Source organism: Brachycentrus maculatus, unplaced genomic scaffold (assembly GCF_059751285.1).
Source record: "Brachycentrus maculatus isolate JH-2025_06_01 unplaced genomic scaffold, ASM5975128v1 h1tg000041l, whole genome shotgun sequence".
Classification (NCBI taxonomy): Eukaryota; Metazoa; Arthropoda; class Insecta; order Trichoptera; family Brachycentridae; genus Brachycentrus; species Brachycentrus maculatus.
Genome location: NW_028280795.1, coordinates 17,207 through 30,240, shown reverse-complemented (window position 1 = coordinate 30,240; position 13,034 = coordinate 17,207). Strand labels below are relative to the sequence as shown.

The 13,034-nt window shown below is 32.7% G+C and overlaps 1 protein-coding gene across 1 annotated transcript; it reads left to right on the top strand.

Moving 5' to 3' along the window:
- Nucleotides 1-886: 886 nt before the first annotated feature.
- LOC148312405 (nucleolar protein 6-like) lies at nucleotides 887-12,267 on the top strand. Its single transcript, XM_088277295.1, has 13 exons — nucleotides 887-1,154; nucleotides 1,312-2,419; nucleotides 3,332-3,611; nucleotides 3,899-4,213; nucleotides 5,329-5,474; nucleotides 5,618-5,809; nucleotides 6,349-6,546; nucleotides 7,561-7,864; nucleotides 8,647-8,900; nucleotides 10,312-10,526; nucleotides 11,126-11,323; nucleotides 11,435-11,536; nucleotides 12,084-12,267. The coding sequence occupies exons 1-13, from the start codon at nucleotides 1,122-1,124 to the stop codon at nucleotides 12,228-12,230; spliced, it is 3,492 nt and encodes a 1,163-aa protein (XP_088133421.1). The 5' UTR covers nucleotides 887-1,121; the 3' UTR covers nucleotides 12,231-12,267.
- Nucleotides 12,268-13,034: the final 767 nt, after the last annotated feature.

The window sequence follows — 13,034 nt, the reverse complement described above, 5'->3', positions numbered from 1 at the left end:
AACCGCTTCTATTTAAAAAATAAAAAGTATGTAGATGATAACATGTTTATTTACATATCGCCCGAATCTTTATGCGTTGAAATAGATTTGAGAAGCCAATAAAAATAATAGTTTCAATGCATTAAAATAAGTTATGAGTAACGTAATTTATCACCAAAAGTTTTTTTCGTGTATATTTCATATTTTAAATTTAATTTAAAAAATAAACATTTTGTTATTTATAGTAATAATATTTCAGTTGCAAGCTATAGCATATAAATTGTAAAATAATTTGGAGGGAGGAGGAAGGGGCAAAATGTTTATATTGATTTTTTATGTATTTATTTAAAAAAAAATACTGCTAGACCAGGGGTTCCCAATCTTTTTCAGTCCGCGCGTGCGGTGCAATTACAAGTTTAGTATTTTGTCACGGCGCCCTACTTAAGTAAGCTCTTTGGAATAGATAATTTGACTATATATGTATATACATATATTATAGTCGAAAGATATAGGTACCTACAATAATAGTAGTTGGGTAGAAAGATGCTAGCTCTCGAAAAATAAATTGTTGCTTTGTAGGTACCCTACAATATTTGTCGTTTCGGATAATGATAAGAGGATCGACTCACGGCACCCTCTTTACTTTCTACGGCGCACTAAATTGTTTAGTAATTATTGTCCTATTTACTTGAATGGAAAAGATATGAATCTCCTAGTGTTTCAATCGGTTTGAGTTGTAAGGATGTAAATAAAAATTACCTGTTTTTATTCATCTCGTTTTACACCCTTTCATATTTGTTGTATTTTGCCTTCAAAGCTTTGGTGCACAATTTAGCACACATCTATTATTTGAAATAGGTACTTATCTAATCATTTAAGTTGGTTGCATTTTTTATTGCTGTTCTCTCTGGTTTTGAAATGTCAAAGAAATAACACATTTTGACAGATAGTTTCGGCCAGTTTCGGCGCACGTGGGAATCTTGAATTTTTCGCTTAGTTTAGTTCGCTATTCCCCATTTTTTGTCTGAATTTTGATTTACAATGGAAGCAGTTTAATATAAGTTAGTTTAATAATAGCATACAACAAAAAAATCCATGTGTTAAATTTACACAAAACTCATTTCTACATAAATTCTACTAAAATGAAGAAGGAATCATTGAAACGAAAACCTGTTGTAAGCATTTATTTCAATTGAAGTTAATACAATTAAAATATAATTAATAAATGATAGAAATGTTAATTATATTATGAAGTCTCTATTGTTTCCTTGCATTACTTAGTTTTTTACCAATAATTTTTCTGGCATACCTGATTATTATTTACATTTTTAGCAAACACAAAATGATAGTGAGTCGGATAATGAATCTTTGCCTGATGATACGAACAAAGAAGACAATATTTCGCAGATTAAACTATCAAAAAATAAAAAATCTAAGCCTTTAAATTTAAAACACGATCCAAAAAAATCTGCCAAGCTAACAAAACAACCGACCACCGAAGAGTTAAATCGATTAAGAGAAACAGAAAACTTATTCAACTCTAATTTCTTCCGTCTTCAAATAGAAGAAATTTTGAAAGAAGTTAGTGTGAAATCGAAATACGTGACACAATTTCAAAAATGGTTTAGTGATTTCAATACTTTCCTCGCAACTCTCGAAGACGGCCCGACTTACAAGGTATCCGATCAGGAGTGGCTATCTGAATTAGGAATTGAAATTCCTTTCATCCAAGAGCCATTTGATAACAAAGGTTCGTTTAGGTTTGTTAAGTGCAAACAGTCCACCATTATCGGCTCACACAGTTACGGTTGCAACTTGGGACCTACCTTGTCCGTGGATTTAAAAGTGGAGATCCCGAAGGAATCATTTCACAAAAATGATGACATTAATGAAAGGTACCTTCGTAAAAGAGCGCTTTACCTCAGCCATCTGGCGACCAAAATAAGCGACTCAGGATTGGTGGATGATTTGAAGTTTAAGCTCCTGGATGCTTCGAATCTGAAACCTGTCCTTTTGTTCAAACCCTCCGGCAAAGCTGGTAAACATATTTCTGTCGTCCTGCACATAACGACAGGGGAAGAAAGCTTTAAATTGTTCCGGTTTAATCCTTCAAGGAGCAATATTCGCGAGAATTGGAGGCTCAATAAACCGGAAGATCCGGATGAGGACAATTTCTCATCCCCGACACCTTTCTATAATAGTGCCGTCTTGCGAGATCTCACATGTGAAATTAACCACTCTTTTTTGGTCAAAACCATAAGCGAGAATGAAAACATAAAGCACGGCATCTTGTTGCTAAAAGTGTGGCTGAAGCAGCGACAAATTTCTACCTTTTCTGGATATATAATGACTATGCTCGTCGCTCATTTGGTGCAAATTCGACGTATCAATAATGCAATGAGCAGCTACCAAGTCATGAGGAATGTGTGGACTGCTTTAGGTAATTTGTTTGTTTGAGTGTAACCTTTAGATTTTAAATTTACATGATAATTAATTTTTAAAACATAAATTAACTCTGGTTTTTAACCATTGGTATATTACTATTTAATCTCTCGAGTAGTAACATATCAATGACATTTTAAAACATTGTTTGTTATAGTTCGGTAAAACATATAAATGGCCGAAAAATGATTAAATTGTGTTGTATCATCAATAGAAGGCGTTGGTAGTCCAAATGCCGACATAATCTGGAAAAAATTAAGACATAATCCGTATTGTAGTGGTCAGTACCTTTGGCTACCGGGCTGGAGGCCCGGGGCTCTTTTCCCAGGGGGCTCAAAATAAATATAAGTGTTTTTTTACTCTAATATTTATTTAACCCTAGATTACAAAATTTTCCTATGAGTGATGTTATTACTAAACATTCATATAAAATATGACAGAAATAAAACAAGAATAAATAAGATGATCAAAAACTTTTATTTTTTCAGAAGTATAGTAACATTCTTTGGGTTAAAGATAATCTTTGCATTTAAGATCATGTAATAATGAAAAAAATAATGGTACTTTAGGAAGGTACTGTGAAGCAGGGGGATTGGGAACGATGCAAATTTTTTTCTTCTAGGAATCGTCATTTTGCTGGCATAATTTTTACAATATTTTAGTATTATAGAGATAATATTACCCTGAATCTCAGTGACGATCACCTCAATTTCGTGTACTTAACTATCAAGATAACACTATTAATATATGATGGCTGCGGATGAGGGTTAGAAGAAGAAGAAAAAGAAGGAGAAGAAGAGCATTAGATATGCAGTTTGACACAACTAACTCTTTTATACGTTTAATGTTAGTCACTTTTCACTCTTGAATGAAAATATTAATTGAGGATTTTTTTTTACATGTTTTGTAGGATCGAGCGAGTGGGATAAAAATGGAATTTCATTATTTACCGGAGAACCTGATCTTCATCAGCCTGCAACGGCTGAGTTCCATTCTCATTTCCCCGTTGTGTTTGTAGACCGATCTGGTTATTACAACATATGTTCACACGTTGGTCTGGATATATATAATACAGTTCGACATGAGAGTCAGTTGGCGGTGACATTCTTAGACAGTCAACAAATGAATGGCTTTCTGCCACTTTTTATGATGCCCGTCAACTTTTATCATAAATATGACCATGTTATAAGGTAAAATGGATCTCATTTTTACTTTTATAATACGTTTTGTATGATATATATTTTAAAAACATTGTATCTCTGCCTTTATATGTAAATATTTGTTTTTACCTTCTATTAGCATGATGATGGTCCAATAATAATGAAATTATAATCGGTCAAAAAAAATTGTGAAATTAAAATGTCAATCATTTATTTTAGTTATAACATATGTAATTTTTAAACCTTATTCTGGAAACTTAATGTTTCAAGCATTCCAAGAAAATATCCATCTGCTTTACAAAATTTATTATTTCCAGGATTGAAAACACAATAAATTTGAGACTAGCAGTAATGAAACACATCAGAAAGGAAACTAAATTGGACTGTGGAGCCGACATGTATTTTGCAACTGAAAAATACTTGTTAGAATTGATTCGCAGAGGCCTCGGACAAAGAGTCAGCCTCGTAACTCCAAAATGTTTGTCGGAAGAAGATTTGACATGGCCACTCACCAGCAAGGCTGGTCATATGGATCACCCATTTATCTTTGGTTTAAAATTAGACCCGGAGTATGCTTTTAATACCATGGATAAAGGTCCCGAAGCTAATGTTCCGGAAGCAGAAAAATTTAGGCAAGTGTTTATATAAACCCACAAAGCCACAGTAAGATATATATCGTCCTCATACAGGAGAAAATGACCAAGTGCATTTTTTACAAAAACGTGATTATTGACTATTTGACATCTTACTAGTTCAATGTTGACCTCGAAAAAATCCCAAAGCGATTTTTAACTTGGAAGTATAATATATTGACTTGTTAAAAATGACTAACTAAGCATTGATGACTAAAGTGTAATAACGGTTAAATGGCCCTCCTGAACATTTTACGTTTTCATATTATTTTTTGACATTTCATCAAAGATGAAGAAGAATATGGAAGTCTGGGCATTTACGGGGCTTACGACCGTCATAGGCTGGTTTGAGTGATCACTTTACACACGTGTAACATTCACCAATTCTACCCATTATTGACAACCACACTACTCAAATTCTTCGAAGTTCTATATATATGAACCAATTTAGAAACTTTGTTCTTGAATCACTAGAACTTCACTAGAATTGGTGAATGTTACACGTGTGTAAAGTGATCACTCAAACCAGCCTATGACGGTCGTAAGCCCCGTAAATGCCCAGACTTCCATATTCTTCTTCATCTTTGATGAAATGTCAAAAAATAATATGAAAATAACTCCTGTAATTGGAGATAATCCAGATTTTGTGAACAAGTATTTGGACACACTCAAAATGTTGTAAATTTTACGTTTTGTTAGTTGGTCACTTTCTCCTGTACGACTATGATATGTAGTTTTCAATTTTCAGATAGGTATGCATATATAAATGTATTACCTCGATATAATGAATCTCAAAGGGTTTAGAAAAAATATCATTTCAAGTGATTTATTATATTAAGCTTTGGAAGGTTCAAAACCTGTTACATTTCAAGTGATTTATTATATTAAGCTTTGGAAGGTTCAAAATCTGTTACATTTCAAGTGATTTATTATATTAAGCTTTGGAAGGTTCAAAACCTGTTACATTGACGTTTACTCTCTTAATATCACCAGAGTCGCCTGTTATGTCTGTGTGACATTTGTTTTTTATTTTATTTTGATTGAATTGTATGTATGGATTTTATCTCTTACTATGCACAGTAATATAATAATTAAAAGAAAAATATATTTTGTAGGGCATTTTGGGGATCAAAATCAGAATTACGCAGATTTCAAGATGGATCTATATCCGAGGCATGTGTATGGAAGACTGATTCAACAATGGCTTCTAAACGGTTAATTGTCAAACAAATACTTTGCTATTTACTGCAGACCAAATTGGGTAGGTTAATATTGTAATAATATTTTTATTTAGTCATTGCATTGGTTAAATTTATCAATGGTTTTATATATAATATACATGAAATGCTTGGTCAAAACTTTATGATCCTCAATTATTTGAATATATGTGTTATCTGTTTTTAGGTATGGACAATAAGTTATTTTATATAGCTGATCAGTTTGAGTTCGTATTGCACAGTAAACGGTTTCAGCCGGCTAATTTTGATTACGGAACGGGTGAAGAGGCAGCTATGAAGATAAGTTCTGCATTTGACAGCCTTACAAAAAGTATGAGATCGCTAACTGACATGCCGTTAGAAATTAACTCGTTCCATGGCAAGTATTAACATTATTATCATTCTTTTAACACGTTGATTGCCGACCTGAAAAGCTGGATTTCAGGAGATGACCAAATTTTTTAAACTTGCTAATATTTTTTTAACTGGGTCTATATTACATTGTAAAGTGTGTCTTTACTTTTAATATTATTTAAGTAATGTTTAGCATTAAGGTGGAGACTGACCGGAGCATTTCGTCGTAACATAACGTCGCAACATGGCTCGCGGCGAGCATCAGCGAGCATCCGAAACTATGGATGGAGCGCTCGGCTCGCTGTACTGACTGCCTGAATGCTCGCATCGTAACATGTTACGTTACTCTATGTTATGTTACTCCGGTCAGTCTTCATCACGGTAACGCATGATCGGCCATCGGCTGACGAGCTGGGTAATGCGTATACACGTGACCGGTAGTCAACGTGTTAAACTGGCAAAAAAAAAAATCAGATTAATCATAATGGTTTTGATAATTTTACCGTACACTTTGTGCATGTAACTTTTATAATGGAAAATTTAACAGTTGTATTATTTTTTTAGGTATATCTCCGGTATTTAGTTTCTCTGATCCAATTCCCCACTTACCGTATGCTCCATTGAGTGTTAAAGGTTTCACCCACTCCGAAAAGTATAGACTTATCCGTGATGAAGTAAAGCAAAACCCGATCAAGAAAAGTGAAAGAGTAAATCTGTGCTCACCTTTGTTCACTCCAACGTTGAGAGTCATAATGCAACTGAGTAAGAATTTTGCATATTTTTAATTAAAACACAGTTTTGTTTAATGAAACAGTGTTTCCAGTAGTTTGTCCTAGCTACGTTAAAAACGTAGCTAGGACAATTTAAATATAAAACTAAAACACTTGTATCAGTGTTCAAAATATGTATGTTCGAAATTCATCAGTTTGTATTTTTATCTGTTGATAAAAACATCTGTATTTCTCGAAACTAGTTGCGTTTACACTAGTAAAAATGTTCTTATAAAAGTGTTGTATTTTTATATTGAAATCATCATGTTATTGGGCGAATTAATGCCAAATCAATAAATAATAAATATTTGACGAAATGAAACAACATCAAGACAGATTTACACCACAAATTAAATATGTGTCAAATAAATTAATAAATAAATTAAACCTCCAAGCACAAGAGCTCGATCTCTTTTTTGGAGAGAACTGCGTTTTTAATTTTAAGATTGTTAGAATATGAATTAAAATGGTAAAAAAACATTGTAACCATATTGAATAATGTATATATATTATTTGCAATGATCTTCTTTACTTCTTCAAACCCTTATTCGCACCCCAATGGTGCATAGGGCACTGCATCATATAAATGCAGTGGTATCTTGATCATTAAAACATAAAGGATAGGTGATCAGCCCTCCGCTTCAGGTACCAACCAGTCCAGGGTTAATATTGAATAAATATCAGAGTGAAAAAGTCACTAATATTTTTTGACCCCTTCCCCCTTGGGAATCGAACCCGGGTCCTCCAGAACAGTAGCCGAACGTGTTGACCATTACACTACAGAGGCGGACAATGCAATGACAGTAAAAGCATATTACCTTTTTTCTCATGGCGCGCACCACCCATTGATGTGACTTGATTGTTTTTCAATGCGTAATTATGTCGCTCCTTTACAGTGTTTTCTCACCCTTTAAATGCAGAGGATTTATTCCTCTTTATCTCCATTATTTAACTATATCAATTAGTTAATTAATAGAACTATATCAATTTTTTCTTCAATAAACAGGTCAGAGTGGGAAGTGGCCGGATGATCTAGAGGCCCTTCGTAGAATAAAGACGGCATTTAACATGCAAATATCAGAAGCCTTGAAGAGCCAGTGCCAGTTGACTTCACACCCTTGGAAAGACCATGTGGATGTGTTCAAAGATGGCTACGTATTCAGAATGGAAATTGCACACTGGAAAGAAATTACCCTAATGAAGGAAATAGTGGATAAAGATGGTGTGACCAAGTATAGAGATACGGAAGAGAGTTTAGAAGTGGAGTACAGGTTGGTGCATTTACCTAGACTGCGGATTGCACTTCATGGGTATGTTGACTACATTCATTTATTTTATACTCTTATTTTTTGCTTTTTACAATGCATGCATTATTTGAATAAAAAATTATGAACGTCTTACTAAGCAGAACCAGTGACTAGATGTTCATTTGCATTATAAAAAAATATTTCTCCAGGAAATAATAAAACAAATAATAAAACGTAAAATTATCTAAATTTATTATTTTTATTATAAAATAAAGTAATATAAACAACAAAAACTATACAAATAAACACTGTGAGAAAGATATAGATTTTAAGAAATAGTGATATTTACAACATTTTGAGTGTGTCCAAATACTTTTTCACAAAATCTGGATTATCTCCAATTACAGGAGTTATTTTCATATTATTTTTTGACGTCTCAATAAAAAGATTCTTTTCAGTTTATGCTCAATAAAAAGCTTCTTTTCATCTCACCAATAGATGTCTCTAGTGAAGTTCTAGTGATTCAAGAACAATGTTTCAAAATTGGTTCATATATATATATAGAACATCCAAGAATTTGAGTAGTGTGGTTGTCAATACAAGGTAGAATTGGTGAATGTCACACGTGTGTAAAGTGATCACTTAAACCAGCCTATGACGGTCGTCAGCCCCGTAAATGCCCAGACTTCCATATTCTTCTTTATCTTTGATGAGATGTCAAAAAAAAGTATGAATAGTGATATTTACCAATTACATAAAACTTTAATTATAAAAAAGAGTTGAGATTGTTTATTAAACACAATAGAATGAATGTCTTACTGATTTTTCTAAAATGTATGTTGTAGATTACACCACGGCAACAAGGCGTTCGGACCCGCAACATGCCTAGTGAAGCGCTGGTTGAGATCACACATGTTGGATTCCTTCCATTTTCCTGATATCTGTATCGACATGTTAGTCGCTCATGTGTTTTTACGACCTGAACCATTCCATGTGCCAACCCAACCGCAAGTTGCCTTCTGGAGGGCTCTTCAAATGTTCGCATCCTATGACTGGTCTACGCAAATGATTATTTTAAATTTTAATGAGGATTTAACAAGTACGTACAAAATATATATTTTTTCATAGTCATATTACATTAACGTACCCTAAAACTTTAATACTTGAACTTTGATGTGTTACTTGAGCCCAGTACAAAAAAAAAAGAAATTTGTATTTGGTCTACAATAATGAACGTATTGACATGATTAATTTTTTCCCTGACAGGTGACACTTATTGTCACGATACTTCGATCGATACCACGATCTAAATATTTTTTTTTATACTGGGCTCAAGTAACACATCACAGTTCCAGAGCCCCGTTCTACAGTATTAAAAAATGTATATTAAAGGTCGAATTAAGATTACATGGATTTAAAGGCATAAATTGGACTGAGTCCGTCTAATATGAAAGAGCACATTTTTTTCTTATTTCTTTATTTAGTTCCATGTATATAAATAACATTGTTTAATATCGACAGCCCCCACGTAAAGTAATCTATCTGCAAATCTGTTACTTTACAGGAGAGAACTTAGAAGATTTATTCAACATATTTTTTTTGATTAATTAACGATTTTATCTGAAATTCTAAACTAGTATTATATATTCAAAAACATGATAAAATAATGTTTTAAAACTTTATGCTTTGTCAAAATCAAGTAGTTAGCTTTTTAGGAGTTCAGTTCATTTCGAAAATTCCATGTAGATAGCGTCTTATATGCCTGAAAATTAGGCGTAATTTATTATTATTATTTTTTTTGTTTGTTTATATTTGTTGATAACGGTCAGTTAATAACATACACCAAATATCTCAAAATTGACAAAAATGTAGTAAGAGCACTTTACGTAGGGCATGTCGACATTATAACTTACATAATAATACATATTTACATTTTATTTGCATACTATCCTAGTCCTTAATGCAAAACATATCATTAATTTACTAGCACTAATTAGTAACTAAAACTAATGTTTATCTTTCATTTATCCATTTTATTTTAATTTTAAAATTCTTAGATAATGTTCCTTTTTCATGTCATCTGAATTTAATTTGTTTATTAATTTGTGAACTGTGGCTTTTTTATGCACAACTCCTAGCCAATGTCAGCAACTGTGATATTATAAAATTTGTAACTTAGTAAAAAAATTACATTAAAAAAAAAAAAATAGAACAAAAAACATTCCTATTTGATCTGAAACTTGCCCATCTCTTAAGGTGGTGACTGACCGGAGCATTTCATCATAATGTAGCGTAACATCGCTCGCAGCGAGCATCAGCAAGCATCCGAAACTATGGATGGAGCGCTCGGCTCGCTGTACTGACTGTAAGAATGCTTGCATCATAACATGTTACGTTACGACTAAATGGCTCCGGTCAGTCACCACCCTTACAGTTTATACACATTATGTAATTATTTTTTTATTTTACTCACCAAAAATTTATTCAAAGTTTTATGATTATGGTTTTAGGGGAAGAAATAACAGAAGTGGAGAGCAGTTTTACTGCCAATAGAACAACACAACCGGCAATGTTCTTCCTCACGCCTTACGAAGGGAAGAAGCCAAGTGTATGGAGTAAGGCAGCTCCCACTTTCCAAGTTCTGGCCAGGATACAGATTTTAGCGAAGGAGGCTTTGACTTTTGTTGATGATATTGTCTTCAAACAGTTCTCCAACGATGTTGATGTGAGTTCACCGATATTTTTATCCAATGGAATTATGTCGTTCATGACATTAGATATTACATACTTTTTCAAAATACGTATATACCTACAGGTTTACAGTTTAACCGTTGAATTTATTACAAGGAATATTTTGATGTATTGTATGTAGATGGCAAAAACATAATGTTTTAACATACTGTAGAACGGGGCTACTTGAACTTTGATGTGTTACTTGAGCCCAGTACAAAAAAGAGATCTAAATCTGTATTTGGTCTACAATAATGAATGTATCGTGACAATAAGTGTCACCTGTCAGGGAAACAATGAATCATGTCGATACATTCATTATTGTAGACCAAATACAGATCTAACTTTTTTTTTGTACTGGGCTCAAGTAACACATCAAAGTTCAAGTAGCCCTGTTCTACAGTACCTTTTGTACTATTTCAAACAATAATTATTTTGAGCACCAACATTGTCGATAATTTTATTATTTTTATTTTTATAAATGTGCGATAAACGACAAACCATTATAACGTGATAAAAACTAATTGGATTATATTTTGTATCATGCTCTGTACATCTCTGATCATATTAAAAATCAGGAATATGATTTTTCAGATAATTTTTAAACCTACCATTGAAGGATTTGACGTGTTAATACATCTCAATCCTGAATTAAATCCATTGAATTTTTTGGATATTAAGAAAAGCGCTAAAGGTCTTCCTAAGAAGTGCAATCTCTATGAAAAATCTGATGATGAACTGTTCCCAGTCGTCGATTTTGATCCAGTGCAAATCTACTTAAAGGAGTTGAGGGTAAGTAGAACTGCTAGATGAAGTGATTCATATTAATTTTTACAGTATTCATTGATGTTATGTCACAAAGTTATATTTAGTATTTAATAAAACATTTATTTTGAATTGCAGTCCAGTTACGATGAATTCGCTTTATTCTTCCACGATTCTTATGGCGGAGATGTAATAGCGTTATTATGGAAACCCCCAGCACTGGAATTCAAAGAATTTAAGGTTTTGTTAGATGTATTTTCCTTACTAAACATTTTTACATACATAAAAAGTTTGTGTCTGTATACAAAATTTATCCATTGTTTTTATATTATAAATAACCCATTAGCTAAATGCCATACAAAAATCAATGATATTGCATTAATAAACTAAGCAATTTTTCTTTTGTAAGCATCGCAGTGGTGGTAGACTAAATCCAGTTTTTGGGACTCCAACCTTGTTTCGTAAGCTAACATATTGAATTATCCCATTATTTTCAACCCTTGACTGATAATGATGGTAACAAAATTATTAAGAAATTAAAATCTATACGATTTTAGTTATAACCATTCTTTTTCTTCTAAAATTGATATTTTTTGACTTGGGCCACAAAGTTATTAAAATTGGCATTTTTTTTATTATCATCATAGTTTTGATTAAAGCAAATCCGTGACTAAATAGGATATTTGTAATAATAAGTTACAAAACACGTTTGAGGTGATTTGTCGTTGCAGCACAATATATCAGCACAATATAAATGAGGCATTATTTTTTGTTTTTTGTTTTACAGACCTCTTTGATGAACGGGCGGAAACCGAGTGAGAGAAGTGGAAAAACTGGCCTCATAGCTGATCTGGATGCCATTCTTGATGGGTGTCTTATCCTAGGTGAAGGATTAGTGAAAGATATAGAAAATAAAACCAATTTGACATTGTGAATTATGGATTATATTTGAAAATAAAGATTATAAATGATTTTATCTTATTTAATGACAAAACAATAATAACGACATACCTATTATTTCCTTGATAATATTCACAAGACTTGTAACATGAAATCAGTCATCACATTATAATATTAAAATATATTTTCTAAATTATCAGATCCTTCAATAGCAAACATGTATGATGTATTTTTTAAATGTGTATACCAAAAAAGTGTTATACAGAATGACGAAAAAGTAATGTAAATTGTGCGCATCCCCTTTTTCAATTCATGGTAGATTCATACATGACTTTACACTGATCACTCCTGACTTTTGAAATAAAGTGTGTCTCAAAAGTTCTTTGCCTAAGTGACAAAGAATACCATATTGTATTTTTTTTTTCAAAATACTTCTGCTTCTTACGATTGCGGAAAGCATGTGTGAAGGAACAAACTACAGAGGACGGGGTCATTCTCTGTAGTTTGTACCTTGTAGGTTAAGCTACCAAATTATCCCCGACATGAGTTGTAGCAAGTACAGCAAGTTGAAGAGACGAGCAGAAGATAGAGAAGGGTGGATACTGACCATGAAAGAAGCAAACCAATCACATGTCCAAACCATCTCAACACACCATTCTTCATTTTATCGATAATGTTCATTTCAGCCTTCCATTCTTTCCTTATTTCAACATTCGAACATCTATCATACATCGTTTTACCGCACATTCGTCTGAGGGATCGCATTTCGACTGCATTCAGTTAACTTTCATCCTTCCTTTGCCAATTCCATGCTTCACTTCCATACATTAGCGTTGGA